Below are 16,604 nucleotides of genomic sequence, written 5' to 3'. Positions count from 1 at the left end.
AATCAATCTAGGAATATATTCTTATGCTCATTTCTCCATCACTGAGAATTTACTTAGGCAAACTTAAGTCTCAGCATTGTTAGTCTTCCAAGGCTTAAACACAGAAAATTTTGTACTTCACAACCATCTAAGCAGCTTCCATATCTTTGCAGAAGAAAACTATTGGTATTTGGAGACACAGAACTCCCCCAAATGTAAACACTTGCACATATACTCACTTAAATGAAGAGATTTATTAAAAGATATAGACTGGGGCAATGGATAGCAATTTTTTATGGGCCCCCAAACCTCTGGATACTATCATTGGCTAGTAAGATCTTTGTTCTTCCTACAATCTTTAGTTTATTGTATTTGTTAAGCCTCTCTAAGCTAGTGAAAAGTATACAATAAAAACATTTCTGTAAGCAAGCAACTGAAATTAGTAAGGAAAAAAATACCACCACTATTACATATATTCAGATGTGCAATTACATGTATATGCAAATGTTGTGAAAGTTACAAGGCAACAAAGGTTGCATGATAGCCCATTGAGACAAAGATAGCAAACTAATTACCAATATTCCATTCCTAGCATTTCCTTCATAAGAGAGCTTTAGTTTTATTTCCATACATACATGACTACCAAGAATAAAGACTACATTTCCATCATCCATAGTATCTTGGTGTGGCCTCTCTCTGTATATAAAAGGAAAAGAGGGGCTGGAGCAATTGTACAGTGGGTAGGGCGTTTGCCTTGCACGCAGCCAACCAGGGTTGATTCCCAGCATCCCATATGGTCCCCTAAGCACTGCCAAGAGAAATTCCTGAGTCTAAAGCCAGGAGTAACCCCTGTGCATCGCCAGATGTGACCAAATAAACAGAAAACAAAAAAAAAATGGGAAAAGAGAGAGGGGCTTGAAAAAATAGTACAATGGGCAGGGCACTTGCCTTGCAAGCTATATAGTCTTCTGTGCACTGCCAGGAGTAATTCCTGAGTGCAGGGCCAGGAGTAACCCCTAAACATTGCCAGGTGTAGCCCAACTTGTCATTTCCCATTCAGCACCCCTCCCCACTCTCCCAATAAAAAAAAAAAGAAGAAGAGAATACAGTTCTTCCTGCTACAAAGAATGCAATACTGTCTAGAGCTCTTAGAATTCTCTTGGACCACAGGTGATCTTGAGGACAGAAGTCAGTAACTAAGAGAGCAGAATGACAAAAAAGTCTGAGTCTCTGATGACCACAGAGCTATCACATCTGTCCTTGACACTTACTTTTACACATCTTTTATAAATGGTGAACTATACTTTGATTTTGGAGCCAGGAGATAATAGTGTTTAGGGCACTTGCCTGGCGTGCATCCAATGGCCCAGCTGGTTGAGAATCGCCTGTGAGGCCCTGAGTACCACTGTAAGTAACCCCCAAGAGAAGCCAAACATATATTTCCATTTTCTTAAACCACTGTCAATGTAGAGGCTTCTATTTTTAACAAGCCCAAACATTATTCTCAACTCCCAGAAATATTTATAAAATATTTTAATATCTCACAATATACTATAAACATTTTCTTCTAATTATAGCTAAAATTATTTAGCTTTTGGTCCCTTAAAGTAATACTTTATAGGCACTTATTAAATGTCAAGGTAAGGAAAAATATTTTCAATATTTTAAAACAAACTAGTTAGATCCAAATTTATCTTAAAATAGTTTACTAAATCGAATGTAGACAAAACCAAACTATAAAAGATATCACCCCATTAATCTTTCATTTTATACTACACAATAGGGCAATAACTATACGTAAAAGAATAGTTTATTACTATATATATATTTCAATATCACCTGAAAAAAAGTCTGTCCCATCTCAGTCAAATATTTATAATCCATAGAAAGCATTATAGCAGTAATTTATATAACACATGTCAAATAAGTATATGTACAGTAAACCAAGAAAGCAAAATAAAAATCTAAACTTTGGGACTGATTTCTGTTTTTTAAAATATATCATAAGAAACTGTTCTGATATTTCAACCATACAATAATAAGACAATTGAAACAAATTTTACTAACATTTATTTCAGGTAATGACTAGCTTTCAGGTGGATAAATTTTCCATTCACAACACAAGTTGAAAAGCAAAAGTTTATCAAATTACTATAAATACTGACCTTATAGTTGAAAAAAATAAATCTACCTCAATTTTAACTTATGATAGAATTATTTTATTTTTAAAACATACTTACTGGGGATATGCTGGTATTATTTTCACAATTAGAAACTACAGCACTGCATTTTTGATAAACATCAATCAGATCTAACATGTTGCTATTTTTTAAGAAATCATCATAAGTCCTTCGAATGTCCTCATAATGGTCAGTCATTTCCATATCTTCAACTGATATGTTCAATTTATCACGTAATAAGTATTTCCAGGTTAATAAGACATCGCTGAGAGAGACTTCAAATTCTCCACTATGCTGAAAGATATAATGCGCAAAATTAAAAGTTAGTGCTAAAATATCATCAATTTATCACTGAGAAGGAAAGTGAGGATTGAATTTTTTTATAGTAACTATACATGAATTCCTTTGAACATAACAAATATATCCAAGTTGAGCTGTGGAATAATTTTACAAACAGATATAAAAAATGTTTTCATGATTTTATATAATATGGATTATGACAATTTGTACATGACAAAACTGGCAAACATATCATCACTGTCTTATTCACAAAGTGAGGGTAGGCATGCAATGACCTATATTTAGGTACTACTTATTGGAAGAATATCTGCTTGTGCCAATTTTTAATTCTTTTTAGTACTTTTGGCTAATATATATATATATTTTTTTTATTTTTTTATTTTTTTTTTTTTGCTTTTTGGGTCACACCTGGCGATGCACAGGGGTTACTCCTGGCTCTGCACTCAGGAATTACCCCTGGCGGTGCTCAGGGGACCATATGGGATGCTGGGATTCGAACCTGGGTCGGCCGCGTGCAAGCCAATATATTTTTAATCTCTCATTTTAAATCATCAATAAAACATAATTCTAACATAAAACATAATTCCAGTTGTTCGTCTTTAAAATCATAAACTTATAAAGATTAAACTTTAAAATACTGTTTCATTTCATGACTATTTTAGAGAAAGCACAGTGCCCGTGCTAAAATCTTAGGTCAGAGAAGAATTTAATTCTTCCCTGTTCACAGACACATTAAAGTATAATGAACAAATTTTTTTACTATAAGTTGTCAGATATGACTAATTATAAAAAAGTTGTAAAATTTTTTCTTTCTTTACTCTGAATATGATTATCCCAGTAGACATATTAAAGTTCTTTTTAATTGGCTGCATTCTATTCCTACATAATATCCCAGATAATAACAGTGCCTTCCTAAAAATGCCAGTCCTAATTCAGCTACAAATACTAGGGCAAGAGAGATAGTACCGGTGGATTGGATGGGACTAACCCCATTTGAATCCCCATTACCACATTTGGGTCCCCCAGAACTACCAGGAATGATCGCAGTCATTTTAGTCCTTCTTCGTTTTGCCAGCCTAGTTTTTCCCTGAGATTTTATCAGCCTCTCCTTGCTCATCCTTCTTAACACTGCCATGTTGGGGGCTCTTTTGGTGTTAGGCGAATGAGTCCCATTGTTGTTACTGTTTTTGGCATATTGAATACACCATGGGTAGCTTGCCAGGTTCTGCCATGCGGGAAGGGTACTCTCGGTAGCTTGCTGGGCTCTCCGAGAGGGATGGAGGCTTTAAGGGTGGCCTCCAATCACCCTTAAAGATGTTCCCATGGTTCACACCATATTTGAACCCCATCAAATATGGTGCGGAAATTATGGAAAATGGGAATTAAGTGTCTTTTGTGGCCTGGAAAGCAGCCTGGAGCGTGGTGATTGCTGGGTAGTGGAGGTCGTGGAGGTCAGCCCATGAGGTATTTATCTGGCGCGGGCAGGGTGGGTCGTCTGGGTTTGATCCCTGGGGCGCCGGAGATTGGTGAGACAGACAGAGGATCTTGTTTCCGGGTCTCGTTGAGCCTGGAGTCCAAGCCCAAAATTTCGGTGGGATTTCCAAATATTACTTTCGTTAAATATATCCAGTTTACTTAGAGTGACAAGCCTCGCTTTACTTCAGAAATTCTGAAAGCGTTTTGGCATAGCATCCTTCATGTTAGAAATAAGTGCAGACTTTTGCCTAATGTATATGGTGCCACTTCTTCTCTATCTGTTGACAGTAACCAGTTAAACCATACAAGCTGTTGCTCTTGTGAGAAGAGGTTTGACTAGATTCGCAGTGTTTATACTAGGATTGTGAAAACATTTTAAAGCCAAGTAAAAACGCGCTCCAGATATCCATTTCCATGATCAGGTGCTCCTTCTGATAGCAGATCCTATTATTCGAACCAGCAACAACTGATTGAGGAGGTCTGTGGTCAAATCAGAAACTGTTTTGCTAGGAAAGCGTGCCAGCTGGCCACCATCTGAAGGAAGTTCAACATGTTCAACCCTCTACTTCTCTGATGAACATAAGAAGGATTGCATTTCACATGAATTAAATGAGAAAAAAGGTGCGTGTTACAATTCTTCAGAGCAGTTGGACTTTCCATGTTTTACCAAAGTTATTTTCATAATAATTCAAATTTTTAAATAAACTTAATTTTTTTTAACTAACAAACTGTTGCTATTAAAAGGACAAAGATCTACTTCTTAAGGACATTCATTTGCTCTGTGCTTTTGGAGAAAATACAGAAATTCCTAGAACTAAGTTTCCTTGGTTATAAAATGAGATGGCACAGATTAAATGACATCTGATAAATAGTACATCACGATATCACTGTTATCACTGTCATTCCGTTGTTCATCGATTTACCCAAGGGGGCACCAGTAACATCTCCATTAGTCCAGCCCTGAGATTTTAGCAGCCTCTCCTTACTCGTTTTCCCAACGATTGGAGGCTTCTTTCAGGGTCAGGGGAATAAGACCTGTTATTGTTACTGTATTTGGCATATCGAATACATCATGGGGAGCTTGCCAGGCTCTTCTGTGTGGGTGGGATATTCTCGGTAGCTTGCTGGGCTCTCCGAGAGGTATATATATATATATATATATATATATATATATATATATATATATATATATATATATATATATATTTCCCTTCATGATAATGGGCTAAGTGGTCCAAGAATATGTTCACTCATGTGTGAGGTACATAAGCAAAGATTAAATGACATCTGATAAATGGTATGCAACCAAAATGCCAGATTCATTTCTTTGCTTGTTCAGAATCAAGTATTTGCTGGGGAGGGGGGGGAGAGTGTTGTCGCAAAACACAATACAATTTTAAAAAACTGCTTCTTATTATTTGTTAGAGTGCAGTCACTTTCAAATCTGCCAGGTCCTCAGAGGTGCTGTGCTTATCGACCATGAAGTAACAAGATGAACACCTCTGTTCGAGCCAAAAGAACATCTGTAACCTTCTCAAAGCTGTTTAAGGTGAGCCATAGTCTTAACAACATAATTACTATTGATTTGAACTATATAAAGCCAATATCAAAGAAAGAAAGGTTTAGGTGCTGGAGAGAGCACAGTGGCCAAGGTGCTTGACATGCATGTGGCTGGCCCATGTTTGATACCGAGCACCACTTATGGTCCCCCGAGTAGTAAAAATGACAAGACTTGAATATGGAGTTAGTGGAGAACAAAGGAAAAAGACACCAAATTGTCCCTGTGTGTTTAGTTCAGTGGCTGTGAACAATGGTACACAGCATTGAGATTAAGAAGATGAGTGGAGTCAAAGTTGGACAGATAGTTCAGACGGTAAGGTACCAGCTCTGCACCCAGATGCCCCAGGATTAATCCCCAGAATGCCACACGGTGCCCCAAGCACTGCCAGGTATGAACCCTGAGTACAGAGCCAGGAGTCAGCACTGGGCACCGCCTGGTGTGGCCCAAAAGCAAAAACAAGAACATGACTAGGAGGATGAAGCCACTTGCCTTGCACACAGCTCACCCTGGTTAGATCCCCGGCACCCCAGAAGGTCCCCTGAGCACAGAGCAAGGAGTGGTCCCTGAGCACAAAGTCAGAAGTTAGCACTGAGTATAGCCAGGTGTGGCCCAAATGCAGAATATTTTTTAAAGATGAACATGAATAAGAAAACTGGTTGAGGAAAGAAACAGTGGATTTTTCTTTTTGAAACTGATGGGCACTAACACGACAGCAAGTTAAAAGGTCCTTAATCATGAGTACTTAATCATACATGAGTACTTAATACCAGAGCAGACTTATCAGGAAAGAGGACTTGTATATAATCACTGGTGAAAACAATCCAAGAGACATTCTGGGAGTATATAAAATGGCACATACTAGGAGGCAAAGTGAATAGCAGAAAAAGAGTATCTAAAATACACACAGAACACTTTCAAACAGTAAGAGACAGAATTTTACAGTAAAATAGTTAAGAATAGGAAGGTAGTTTAAAACATTACATTACCTGTACTAAATCAAATAATAATTTTAAAGGATGTTTAAACATGCTAGTCATCAAAAATATTAAATAAGACCATAACCCCTAAAGAGCAATGTACTTTGATTGCCCAGTAGAAAAAAATGTGCCCAGCAGGAGGGAATGTTAGAGATACCCGCCAGTGGAGAGATTGCTGAGGCAGCCTCAGTGTTATTCTTACCTCTCTGGGGAATCGTAATTTAGATTTTTGCCAAATAACTAAATACTGCCAAAATAAAAGGTAGAACACTTATTGACCTGCACAAGTACAGGAGACAAGTATCCTAATGAGCCACAGACATCACATGACAGCTGAAATTTTAAATTCTGAAACTCCTTTCAGGCAGCCAACACTAGGGTAGCTCAAGTTTACATTGCAAGAGAAAAGAAGACTCCACTAAAGAACCTGTGTATCCAAAAGGGGTATCAGCCACACAAGTGTCACTCGTGTGACCAGGCTACATGCAGAGTTCCCAATGAGCATCTGGGCACTCTATAACAATACACGTATATATGGATGGCCACAGGCCATCATGAACTAAGTCTCTAATAGAAAATTCTTCCCAAAGAAAACTAAGAAAAACAAAGAACATGGAGAAAACATTACACAGGAAAAAAAAAACCTCAACAAAATACTAATATTCTCAGAGGAGACAACATGATACCTTCGAAACAAAAACATGATTTTGGGTTTAGAGAGGACAAATCAGAGCTGTTGGAAGATAATGGCGAGAAAAGAAAAAGAAATCTGGTCAATCCAATCAATTAAGATAAAAAACAATGAAGTATTAAATATCTTACTAAATATCAATTAGGAGAAAGTCAAACAAGATAAAAAATAATAAACTAAGCTATTCATACAAAGAAATATCGCTGCTAGAAAAGAAATGAGTTACCAAGCCAGAAAAATTCGTGAAAAAGCCTTCAATGTACATCACTAAGGGAAGAGACACAACTGGAAGAGACGACAAACCCTATGACTGCAATTCTATAACATTCTAGGAAAGGTTATACTGCAGGGACCATCCAGAGATCAGTAACTGCAAGTACCTGGGGAGTGGGAAGTCTGAAGAGGCAGAGTATAGAATATGTAATGCCGTAAACTTCTCAGTGCAACACTAGTAAGAGCAGGACATTTGTCAAAACCACAGCCTGTATGACACCACAGCTATCGCACAGCAGGTAGGGTGTTTGCCTTGCATGCGGCCGATCCAGGTTCAATTCCTCCGTCCCTCTCGGAGAGCCTGGCAAGCTACCCAGAATATCCCGCCCGCACGGCAGAGCCTGGCAAGCTCCCCATGGCATATTCAATATGCCAGAAACATTAACAACAAGTCTCACAACGGAGACATTACTGGTGCCTGCTCAAGCAAATTGATGAGCAACGGGATGACAGTGATGACAGTGATAACAGTGACAGTATAACACCAAGGAATCAAAGATAATATTGAATGGCTCATACAATAAGAGGAATAATAAGAGATTTGCATGTGTGTAATATGCAAAGTCTACACATGCATGTATTTGTACACCAAGAAACCTTGTCTACTACTCCAATCTACATTCATCACGATCAAGAAATCAAAAGATTGTCATTGACTACCTGGTTTAGGAATAATGAATCTATCAATGTATGAATCTATACCAGAGTCTAAAATGTCATAAAATTCTTTTGACTCACAGGAGGTAAGGCACTTGACTTGCACCCAGCCGCCCCAGTTGGAATACCTGGCGCCACATATGGTCCACCAAGCACCACTAGGGGTCACTCCTGAGCACAGAGTCAGAAATAGCTCCTGAGCACTGCTGACTGTGACCTAAGCACCCCCCCTGCCAAATTCTTTGGCTATATTTAAATAAAAATCATTTATAATATTTAATAAAATGCCTTATAAAATCATTGTATCACTGTATCACTGTCATCCCATTGCTCATCGATTTTCTCGAACGGGCACCAGTAATGTCTCCATTGTGAGTTACTGTTGTTGTTACTGTTTTTGGCATACTGTTGTTGTTACTGTTTTTGGCATACTCCATTGTGAATTACTGTGTTGTTACCGTTTTGGGCATATCAAATATGCCACAGGGAGCTTGCCAGGCTCTGCTGAGCGGGTGAGATACTCTCGGTAGTTTGCTGGGCTCTCCGAGAGGGGCAGAGGAATCGAACCCGGTCAGCCACATGCAAGGTGAACGCGCTACCCGCTGCGCTATCACTCCAGACCCCTTATAAAATAATAATAATAGCAGTATTATCTTAAGACTTCAAAATTAAACATCAAATTTATGTGGCATTTGTGAAATTATACATAAGAAGACTCCAATTTGGAATAAATCCTTTCCAATCCAATCATATTTTGCTAGATAGAATGGACACATTTATGAAAACAATATTCTGATGCTATCGTAGGAGGGCATATGTTGCAAAGAAAATAATTTAGTTTATTCAGATGTGCGGCCATCAAAATCCAACTGCAAATAAATAAATAGAGAAAAGGGGTAACGTGGGACTGGCTCGACAGCAGAGTGTGTGCCTCGCGTGTGTCAGGCCCTAGGTTTGATCCCCAGCATCGCAAAAAAAGAAGAAAAAGAAACAGTATCGTAAAAATACGAAACTGACCTGTTTGTTGTTCTCAGCCATAGAAAGCTGCAGTACGGAGAGCATGGCGTCCGCCCCACAGACAGTGGTCCTCTCGGAGTAGCAGAGCGTGTGCCAATTCCTCCTGAGCTCTTTGATCATATCCAGCACAGACTTCTGGCTGAGCACAGCCATCCTGTGGAAAGCAGGGCAGAATACCGTGTTAACACGCCTTATTTTCACTGGAAACTAACATTTACCGTGTGCAACGGGCAGAGTTAGAGAAAAATAAGTAGGGAATGAGGGGTCATTCTAATTTACCAAAAACGGTTCAAATGAAATTTAGGAAAATAGAAATAGAAAATTTCGGGCTGTCGCAGCCCGAAAATGTGAATTTTGAAAATGTGAAATGTGAATTTTCCTCTGCATTAGGTTTCTAAGTCAAATCCTCTGAACTAACAAAGTATCTTTGGATCTGAAAATTTAGATAAAACAGGTATGCAAATTATGAAAACATATAGACATGGACATAGCAAATGAATATTTTTTTAATAGTTTTGATATAAGAGACTACTATCTATGGTAGGTTGCAAAAAAGAAAAAGAAAAGAAAAGGCCATAATATTTCCCCCCATTCCAACAAAGTCCCAAAAGAGAGTATTTAATTTTTTTCCACCCCTTTGAATCTGGACTGGATTCAGATCTAACGGATCTAACAAGAATACCCACACGGGAATTCTGAGGTTGGCCTTCACAGGCCTGCGGGCGGCCCTTGCTTGGCAGCTGGTCTTTTTTTTTTTTAATTTTACTGAATCACCATGAGATAGTTACAAGCTTTTATGTTTGAGTTACAATCACACAATGATCAAACACCCATCCCTCCACCAGTGCACATTCCCCACCACCAATATCCCCAGTGTACCTCCTTTCCAACCCTCCCCCTGCCTCCATTGCAGACAATATTCCCCATACCCTCTCTCCACTTTTGGGCTTTATGGCTTGCAACACAGACACTGAGAGGTCATCACGTTTGGTCCATTATCTACCTTCAGCACACATCTCCCATCCCGACTGATTCCTCCAGTCATCATTTTCTTAGTTATTCCTTGTCTATTCTAGGCAGCTGGCTCTTAAGATTTCAGGAGGGCTTTCAGTCCGAGGGGCTCATGGACCTGTCTTTCCAAACATTAGTTAGGCTGAGCACATGCTTTCCTTCTGAACCTAAAAATCCGGAATCCAAGGATACCTACCTTCCCATCCCTTGGTAAAAGCCCAATGACTGAGACCCAAAGTTCCCCAGATAGACACTTCTCTATATAATATTAACAGGGTATTATTTTATTGAGTATTTTACTATATACACACTACCTATGTACCATTTGTTTACTTTTCTGTTATCTTTTTGTTCCATTTTTATGTGGCATAAACAGAAGTCCAGCTGTTTACTAGATATCCTGAGCTTGCATGATCAATGAAAAGGGTAATAACATTTACAAAATGATTACTTATAGATATAATGAGTGCTGTAGTTTAAAGATTCAGGTAGAAGATTGTACATTAAAATACAGAAATATAATTCCTCATAACAATGGAATATTCATCTTTTCTTCAAAGTCACTGTCACTGTCATCCTGTTGCTCATCGATTTGTTCAAGCGGGCACCAGTAACGTCTCTCATTGAGAGACTTATTGTTACTGTTTTTGGCATATCCAATACGCACGGGTAGCTTGCCAGGCTCTGCCATGCGGGCTCCATACTCTCGGTAGCTTGCCGGGCTCTCAGAGAGGGGCGGAGGAATCGAACACAGGTCAGCCGCCTGAAAGGCGAATGCCTAACTGCTGTGCTATCGCTCCAGCCCTCTCTTCAAAGTATCACTCTAATTTCTTAAAAGAAAAAGTGGAGCTGGGGATGTAGCTCAGCGACAGAATGTTAGCCTTGTGTGTATAAGGCCCTAGGTTCTAGCTCCTGACACCACAAAACTAGAAACAAAACATCAAAAAAGAAAATCATCAATCATATGATCGGTTTCCCTGAAATAAATCTTCAGTGGTAAATTATTTACAAGTACTATTTAAAGTTATGAGCTCAGGGCTTAAAATGTGGCACAGAGGTAGAGCACATGCTTCACAACTGTAAGGCTGTGGATTTGGTCACACACACACACACACACACACACACACACACAAACACAAAAGTTCATGAGGCCAAACTGCTAAACATGAAGACCAATATAGAATTAGACTGTCTGAATCCTAGATCCCTGATTTACCAGCTGTGAGACTTGGTAACTATGGTGCCTAATCCCTGCCTCAACTCCCTTATGCTGGAAATGAAAATAGTTCTTATCTTCAGTTCTGTGAAAAATAAAAGACAGAAATACATACCAGGCTTTTAGAACAGTGCCGAGCACATTAAAATCAAGTCTCATCCAGGGATCAACATTTTTTGGAAATGGCCAAACAAAACCTGTGTGAGGCCTGCTAGCCACAGGTCTATTGCAATGACGTAACTTGAACTTGCAGTGTGCACAGACAATACATACACACACACCCCCAGAGAGTGTGTTCCAACAACTTAATTGCAATCACATTTAAATTTCATGTAATTTTCGCACGTCATAAAATGCTATTATTCTTTTGAGATTTTATGACCACGTAACTATTCAAATTCCTATCTTAGCTCAGGAGCTGGCTGCACATATAACAGGCAAAGCAAGCGGACTTCAGGTTTGCCAATTCCATCCTATTGTCAGTTCTTCTATAGCTCCAGCAAACACACACACAGACACACACACCACTATCTCCATAGAGCTGTCATGACACAGAAAATAGTGACTAAGACCTTCCAGCAGGCTAGAGGAACCAATGAGTATGCAAGCACCCCAAATGCCAAGCTATACTATACAAAACCATAAGAGAAGGCAACAGCAACCATAAACACTTACTGAAAAAAAAAAAAAGACCAAAAAAACTATACATCTGAGCCAGCCAGACAGAAAGACATCCAAGCTCACATCCAGGCTCTCCCATTTATTAGCTGTATGCTCTGCATTTATATTCTCTGATAACCAGACATATATCCCGTGCCTCGTGCCATTAAAAGACATAAGTAAGGTAGGATAAATAATCCATCCAGTGCCCAAGCACTTAGTAGGTGCTGTTTTTAAAAGGGTCATTTCTCCTTACTGTTATTGTCAGAATGCAGATCCTGTATGCTGTTTGGTAGAATATAAGGGGGGTGGGGGGGGGGAGAATAAGAGTAGGGAGAAGGCAAAAAATGTCAAGACTAAGGTTTTGCCTGCTTTCCTGCATAACTAATGCACCTAAGTAAGCCTCTATGGTCCACAGTCTTGCAGTCTGCAGCTGATCCCCCCAGTACCTTCCAGCTCCATCCATCCCCAGAACCTGTACATTCTGTTTGCCACCTAACCTAGTTGCAACTCGAGGTCACTGCCCATAGAATGCCCTAAGTCCCGGATGGTCACAGGGCGCTTTGCTGTCACCCAAAAGCCCTCCCCCAAAGCTGAGGTCGAATCTCTTTAAGTGTGGAAGAAAGCGGAGCATACTGACCTGGCCAGGGGCAGAAAAGCGTAGAATCCAGGCCAGGCGGGTGGGCGGGTGGGCGGGGAAGCAGGTTCAGCCCCGCGGTGACATCCCGCAGGTTGGAAGAGTCCCGGGGGTACAGTTTAAATATCGCGGGAGAGTCAGGGAGCCAATCACGGCGCCCGCCCTCTAACCCGGAAGCAGTCCCGGCGCGGGCCGGCCACCGCCTCCTGCCAGCGCTTGCTCCCCCTGGACCTGCTTCCTGGCTCGCTCGGGTGCGTATTGCGTGGGAGGTCTCGGGGCCGGAGCTGCCTTTCTGCCGGCCGCCCCACGCTCCCGACCTCTAGCAGTGTCCCGCCCCTTTTTGCCCGCAGAGCTCGGGGTAGGGGAGGTGTGGTAGCGGGGTCTCGCGGCACTGACCCCCTCCCTACCCCCGCCCCAGCAGCCGGGTGCCGGCGTCGGGGATGCTGGGCGCGGGGACTTGCCTGGGTGTCTGCCACCTGAGCCTTTAGGCCCTTGGAGGGTCGGTCCAAGCACACCCCGAGACGCCGAGATCGTGGGGACATGGGGCACTGCCCTAACGGGCAGCGAGGAGGCGGGGGGTCACCGAGTCCACCTGGCCTAGACCCTTCCGCAGTCCTGACAGCGCTCTGAAGGCGTGTCCCCTGGCGGTCGGTCACCCCTCAGGCAGGACCAGTCCCCGATGCCCTCTCCTAGAAGATGATCAGTGTGTGAACTCCCCGATCTTGGGCACATCTGGTGCTTCAAATACTCATCAGGTGTTTGACCTGTTCACCTAGCTCGTTTGCTTTCGAGACAATTGCTGCATCCAATTAAAAAACAAAAACAAAATGCGTTTAGCACTTAGCCTCCCTAAGGCTCTCCCAGGAAGCTTACTTTCAGAGTGTGCAGTAGCCCATCACGGCTTAGCTGAAGTTTTGTGCCTCCTGTTGGGAATGTTTTTGTCTCACGTGTTGGCATTCCTTCCTCCAGTTCTTTTATTTTGATTCACACTCAGAATCATGACTCAACCTACTCTCCTTTAAGGCAGAGGACTGAGTTTTTCTTCTCTAGCATCGTTTTCCAACACCTTGAAGCCTTCTGAATCCTGGCCCTACTCAGAAACATAGCCAGAGTCAACTCCCTACAGTCTCGATTCCCCCCTCTCCCCCGCCCCCCCCCCCAGACCCCGGATAGAATGAGGGTCATAGTCCATGCCTCCCGCTTTGATTTGTGCAAAACTTAGGTGGAAAACTCTTGGTTAAATGTTTAGTGTGGAGTTGCACCATAACACTTGTTAACTGTCATTAGTTTTTTACGAATATACTTTCTAATAGAACGATTCCATCTCAAGGAACTTCACGGTCATTCATTCTGCACGTTTTCACAAAGTTAAAGACCAATTTTTATTTGAATTCTTTGTGACGTTTGCAGTACCATGCCCGTATGGATTGATTTGCTGAAAGTTAGCAACACTTTGACTGTTTGTGTCTTGTGCTTTAATCCACAGCCCTCCTGAAGACCCACCTATTTTTCGAACTGCTGGAATTTTGACCTACAAGATGAAGCAAGATGCTATGAGAAATGCTACCTACACAGTGGATTGTGAAGATTACGTGCATGTGGTAGAATTTAATCCCTTTGAGAGTGGGGATTCAGGAAACCTTATTGCCTATGGTGGCAATAATTATGTGGTAGTTGGCACATGTACATTTCAGGTTAGTGTACAAAACTAAAGTGAGTGACATTGAAGATATTTCATGGATAAGAAAATGAAAAATTAGACAAATTTTGGAAAGCTTTCGCTAAACTTTGATAGGATGTTGAGTTTAAATGTTTTTTCTTTTTTTAAAGAAAAAGAATATATGAGAGATACATTTCCAGTATAATAATATGTCTGAGATTTGTGTGAGTGTTAACTCGTGAAAAAGAACCTAAGGTTTCTTTTGCCTTGAAGTCGTGGAATATTCTGTTAGTTGAAGGTTATTGACTAAACATTGTATTACAGGGAAAATACCAGTTAAAGAAGAATAATTAATTCATCCGGTTTTCCTACTTTCCACTTTGACATAGGAAATAAGTCCATATAGGAAATTTAAAAATAATCCTCTAGAAAATTTAATAGTTGTACTATGGTATTCAGTTCTCCTATTTTGCTCTCCTATTTTGTGTATATCTGAGGCATACTTCTAGAGTATAGAAAGTACAGAATCATAATAATTGGATAGGCAGTTTAATCACATATTATTCAAGGCATATTATTTTAATTCTATAATATTGCAATTCTATTAGTTAATATTTTTAAATACTAGCATCAATGAGCTAATTTGACAGTGATCAATTTTCAGAGATTTAATTTTTAATTGGCAATAACCATGCCTCAATAAACCTAATTGGCTCTGATGTGAAAATCAAGGAAATGAAAGCTTAATTTTCAAATATTTAAAATAACTATCACTAAAGAAATATGAGCATTATATTACTGAAGCAGTTCAGTGCCTTACAATATTTTGATATAAATGCTGTTTGCCATGTAAATGCAGTATAACATATAAAGTTATACATTAGACTTAAGTTGTGTTCATCCTGAGATGAGTTATGAATTTGCACAAAATAGTTTTTTGCACAAATAGTTTTCAAAAAATTTAAATAACTCAAGAATATGATATCATTTGGAAGACATTCAGGATCTCATCTCATATAAATGCAGTTTGCCTAATTGCACTTTGTAGTGTAGTTAATGTATGAAGTTATACATTGGATTGCAGTCATATTTATCCAAAGGAGGAAGTATGAAAAGTCTTTCATTTGTTAGTATCTGAGTAAAAATGTCTCTTTAGGCTGGAATATTTTTAGTGTTTAGGCTAAATAGGATTTTCAATTTGACTTTAGCCGGATGCCCAGGGTAGGATCTTTTATTTTTAAATCACATGATTAAGAGGAATAATAAAACACATTTTTGAAAAAGACAAGGAAAGCCATTTTTCTATTGGGGGCTACTAGCCTACAAAAGAATAAAGCAGTACCGTATAGGTGAAGCTCACTATTAACTTCCTAGTTTTTAAAAATAATAGCTGTGAATGTAGAAATACATTCTTAAATACTGAAAAAATATACTATCTGTCTACGTTATGCATAGCTAAGAAATATTGATGGGGAGTAAAGTCAAGAAAGAGGTAAAAATCAAATGAAAAGAAAGGCAGAGATGATGGATGGGGAGGAGAAAAAGTGAAAGTCAGAGGGAAAATGACAAATGAAAAGTGAAATAATTGGGGGGAAAGGCCCACACCCAGTGGTATTCAGAGGTTATTCACAGCATATTACTCCAGAGTACCTCCCAACGGTACCAGGTATCCAACCCAGGACTCCTGAATGCAAAGCATACACTAGCCCCTTGAGCCCCAGATGAAATAATTTGATAATTCAAATTTTAACTCAGCATGTTCAAAAAGATCCAATGTAACCAGTAGAAAAAATTATTTTAAGAATGTGTCATTTGGGGCCTCATCCAGTGTCAGGGCCTACTACCAGCTCTGCTTAAGGGTTCACCTGGTGGTGGTCAAGGGACCATGTGCCAGGGATTGATGTGGGCAAAGGGTGCATGCATTCCAGCCTAGAAAACTCTCTCCTACCACCACCCACCCTTACTGACCTATATTTCTTATACTAAGTCTTTAGAATCTGCGATCATAAAGTAGAATACATGAATTATGAATAATACAATTTGACACTATGTTCCTTTCTTTGATAAATGCATTTTATAAGTCATAAAATACACAGATCTCAGCTACTAGCTCTTACACTGGGCTCCACAGCTCTCTATCCCCTGAATTGACAGGGTTGGTTCGTGTTCAGGACTCTGGTGTACATTCTGACTTAAAGGAGATAATGCTTTTGCAGACAAATTTCCGGATGATATTAAAATATTTAAAAATTGAAGAGGATTTGATTTAGAGTAGTAACACAGATCTTGTGCTGTCATTTCTTTGTGAC

General features: G+C 39.9%; 2 protein-coding genes across 18 annotated transcripts in view; one reads left to right on the top strand and one right to left on the bottom strand.

Moving 5' to 3' along the window:
• PARPBP (PARP1 binding protein) overlaps positions 1-9,264 on the bottom strand; it is a 53,891-nt gene extending 44,627 nt beyond the window's left edge. For 10 of the 17 annotated variants that reach the window (XM_055118315.1, XM_055118314.1, XM_004602773.2 and 7 more), the window contains exons 1-2: positions 9,112-9,264; positions 2,220-2,453 (exon numbers count right to left, since the gene is read on the bottom strand). In XM_055118315.1, the coding sequence (XP_054974290.1) occupies positions 2,220-2,453; positions 9,112-9,264 (387 nt within the window). The remainder of the gene's footprint in view (positions 1-2,219; positions 2,454-9,111) is intronic. The other 7 variants (XM_055118318.1, XM_055118327.1, XM_055118329.1 and 4 more) reach the window with 1 other exon arrangement.
• Positions 9,265-12,829: 3,565 nt separating this feature from the next.
• Positions 12,830-16,604, top strand: part of NUP37 (nucleoporin 37) — a 47,625-nt gene continuing 43,850 nt past the window's right edge. Inside the window, exons 1-2 of the mRNA XM_055118281.1 lie at positions 12,830-12,886; positions 14,122-14,329. Of these exons, the coding sequence (XP_054974256.1) occupies positions 14,174-14,329 (156 nt within the window). The 5' untranslated portion in view covers positions 12,830-12,886; positions 14,122-14,173. The remainder of the gene's footprint in view (positions 12,887-14,121; positions 14,330-16,604) is intronic.

Source organism: Sorex araneus, chromosome 10, assembly GCF_027595985.1.
Source record: "Sorex araneus isolate mSorAra2 chromosome 10, mSorAra2.pri, whole genome shotgun sequence".
In the NCBI taxonomy this organism is placed as follows: domain Eukaryota; kingdom Metazoa; phylum Chordata; class Mammalia; order Eulipotyphla; family Soricidae; genus Sorex; species Sorex araneus.
The sequence above is the reverse complement of the archived record's forward strand: the minus strand, read 5'-3'. Positions and strand labels throughout refer to the sequence as shown.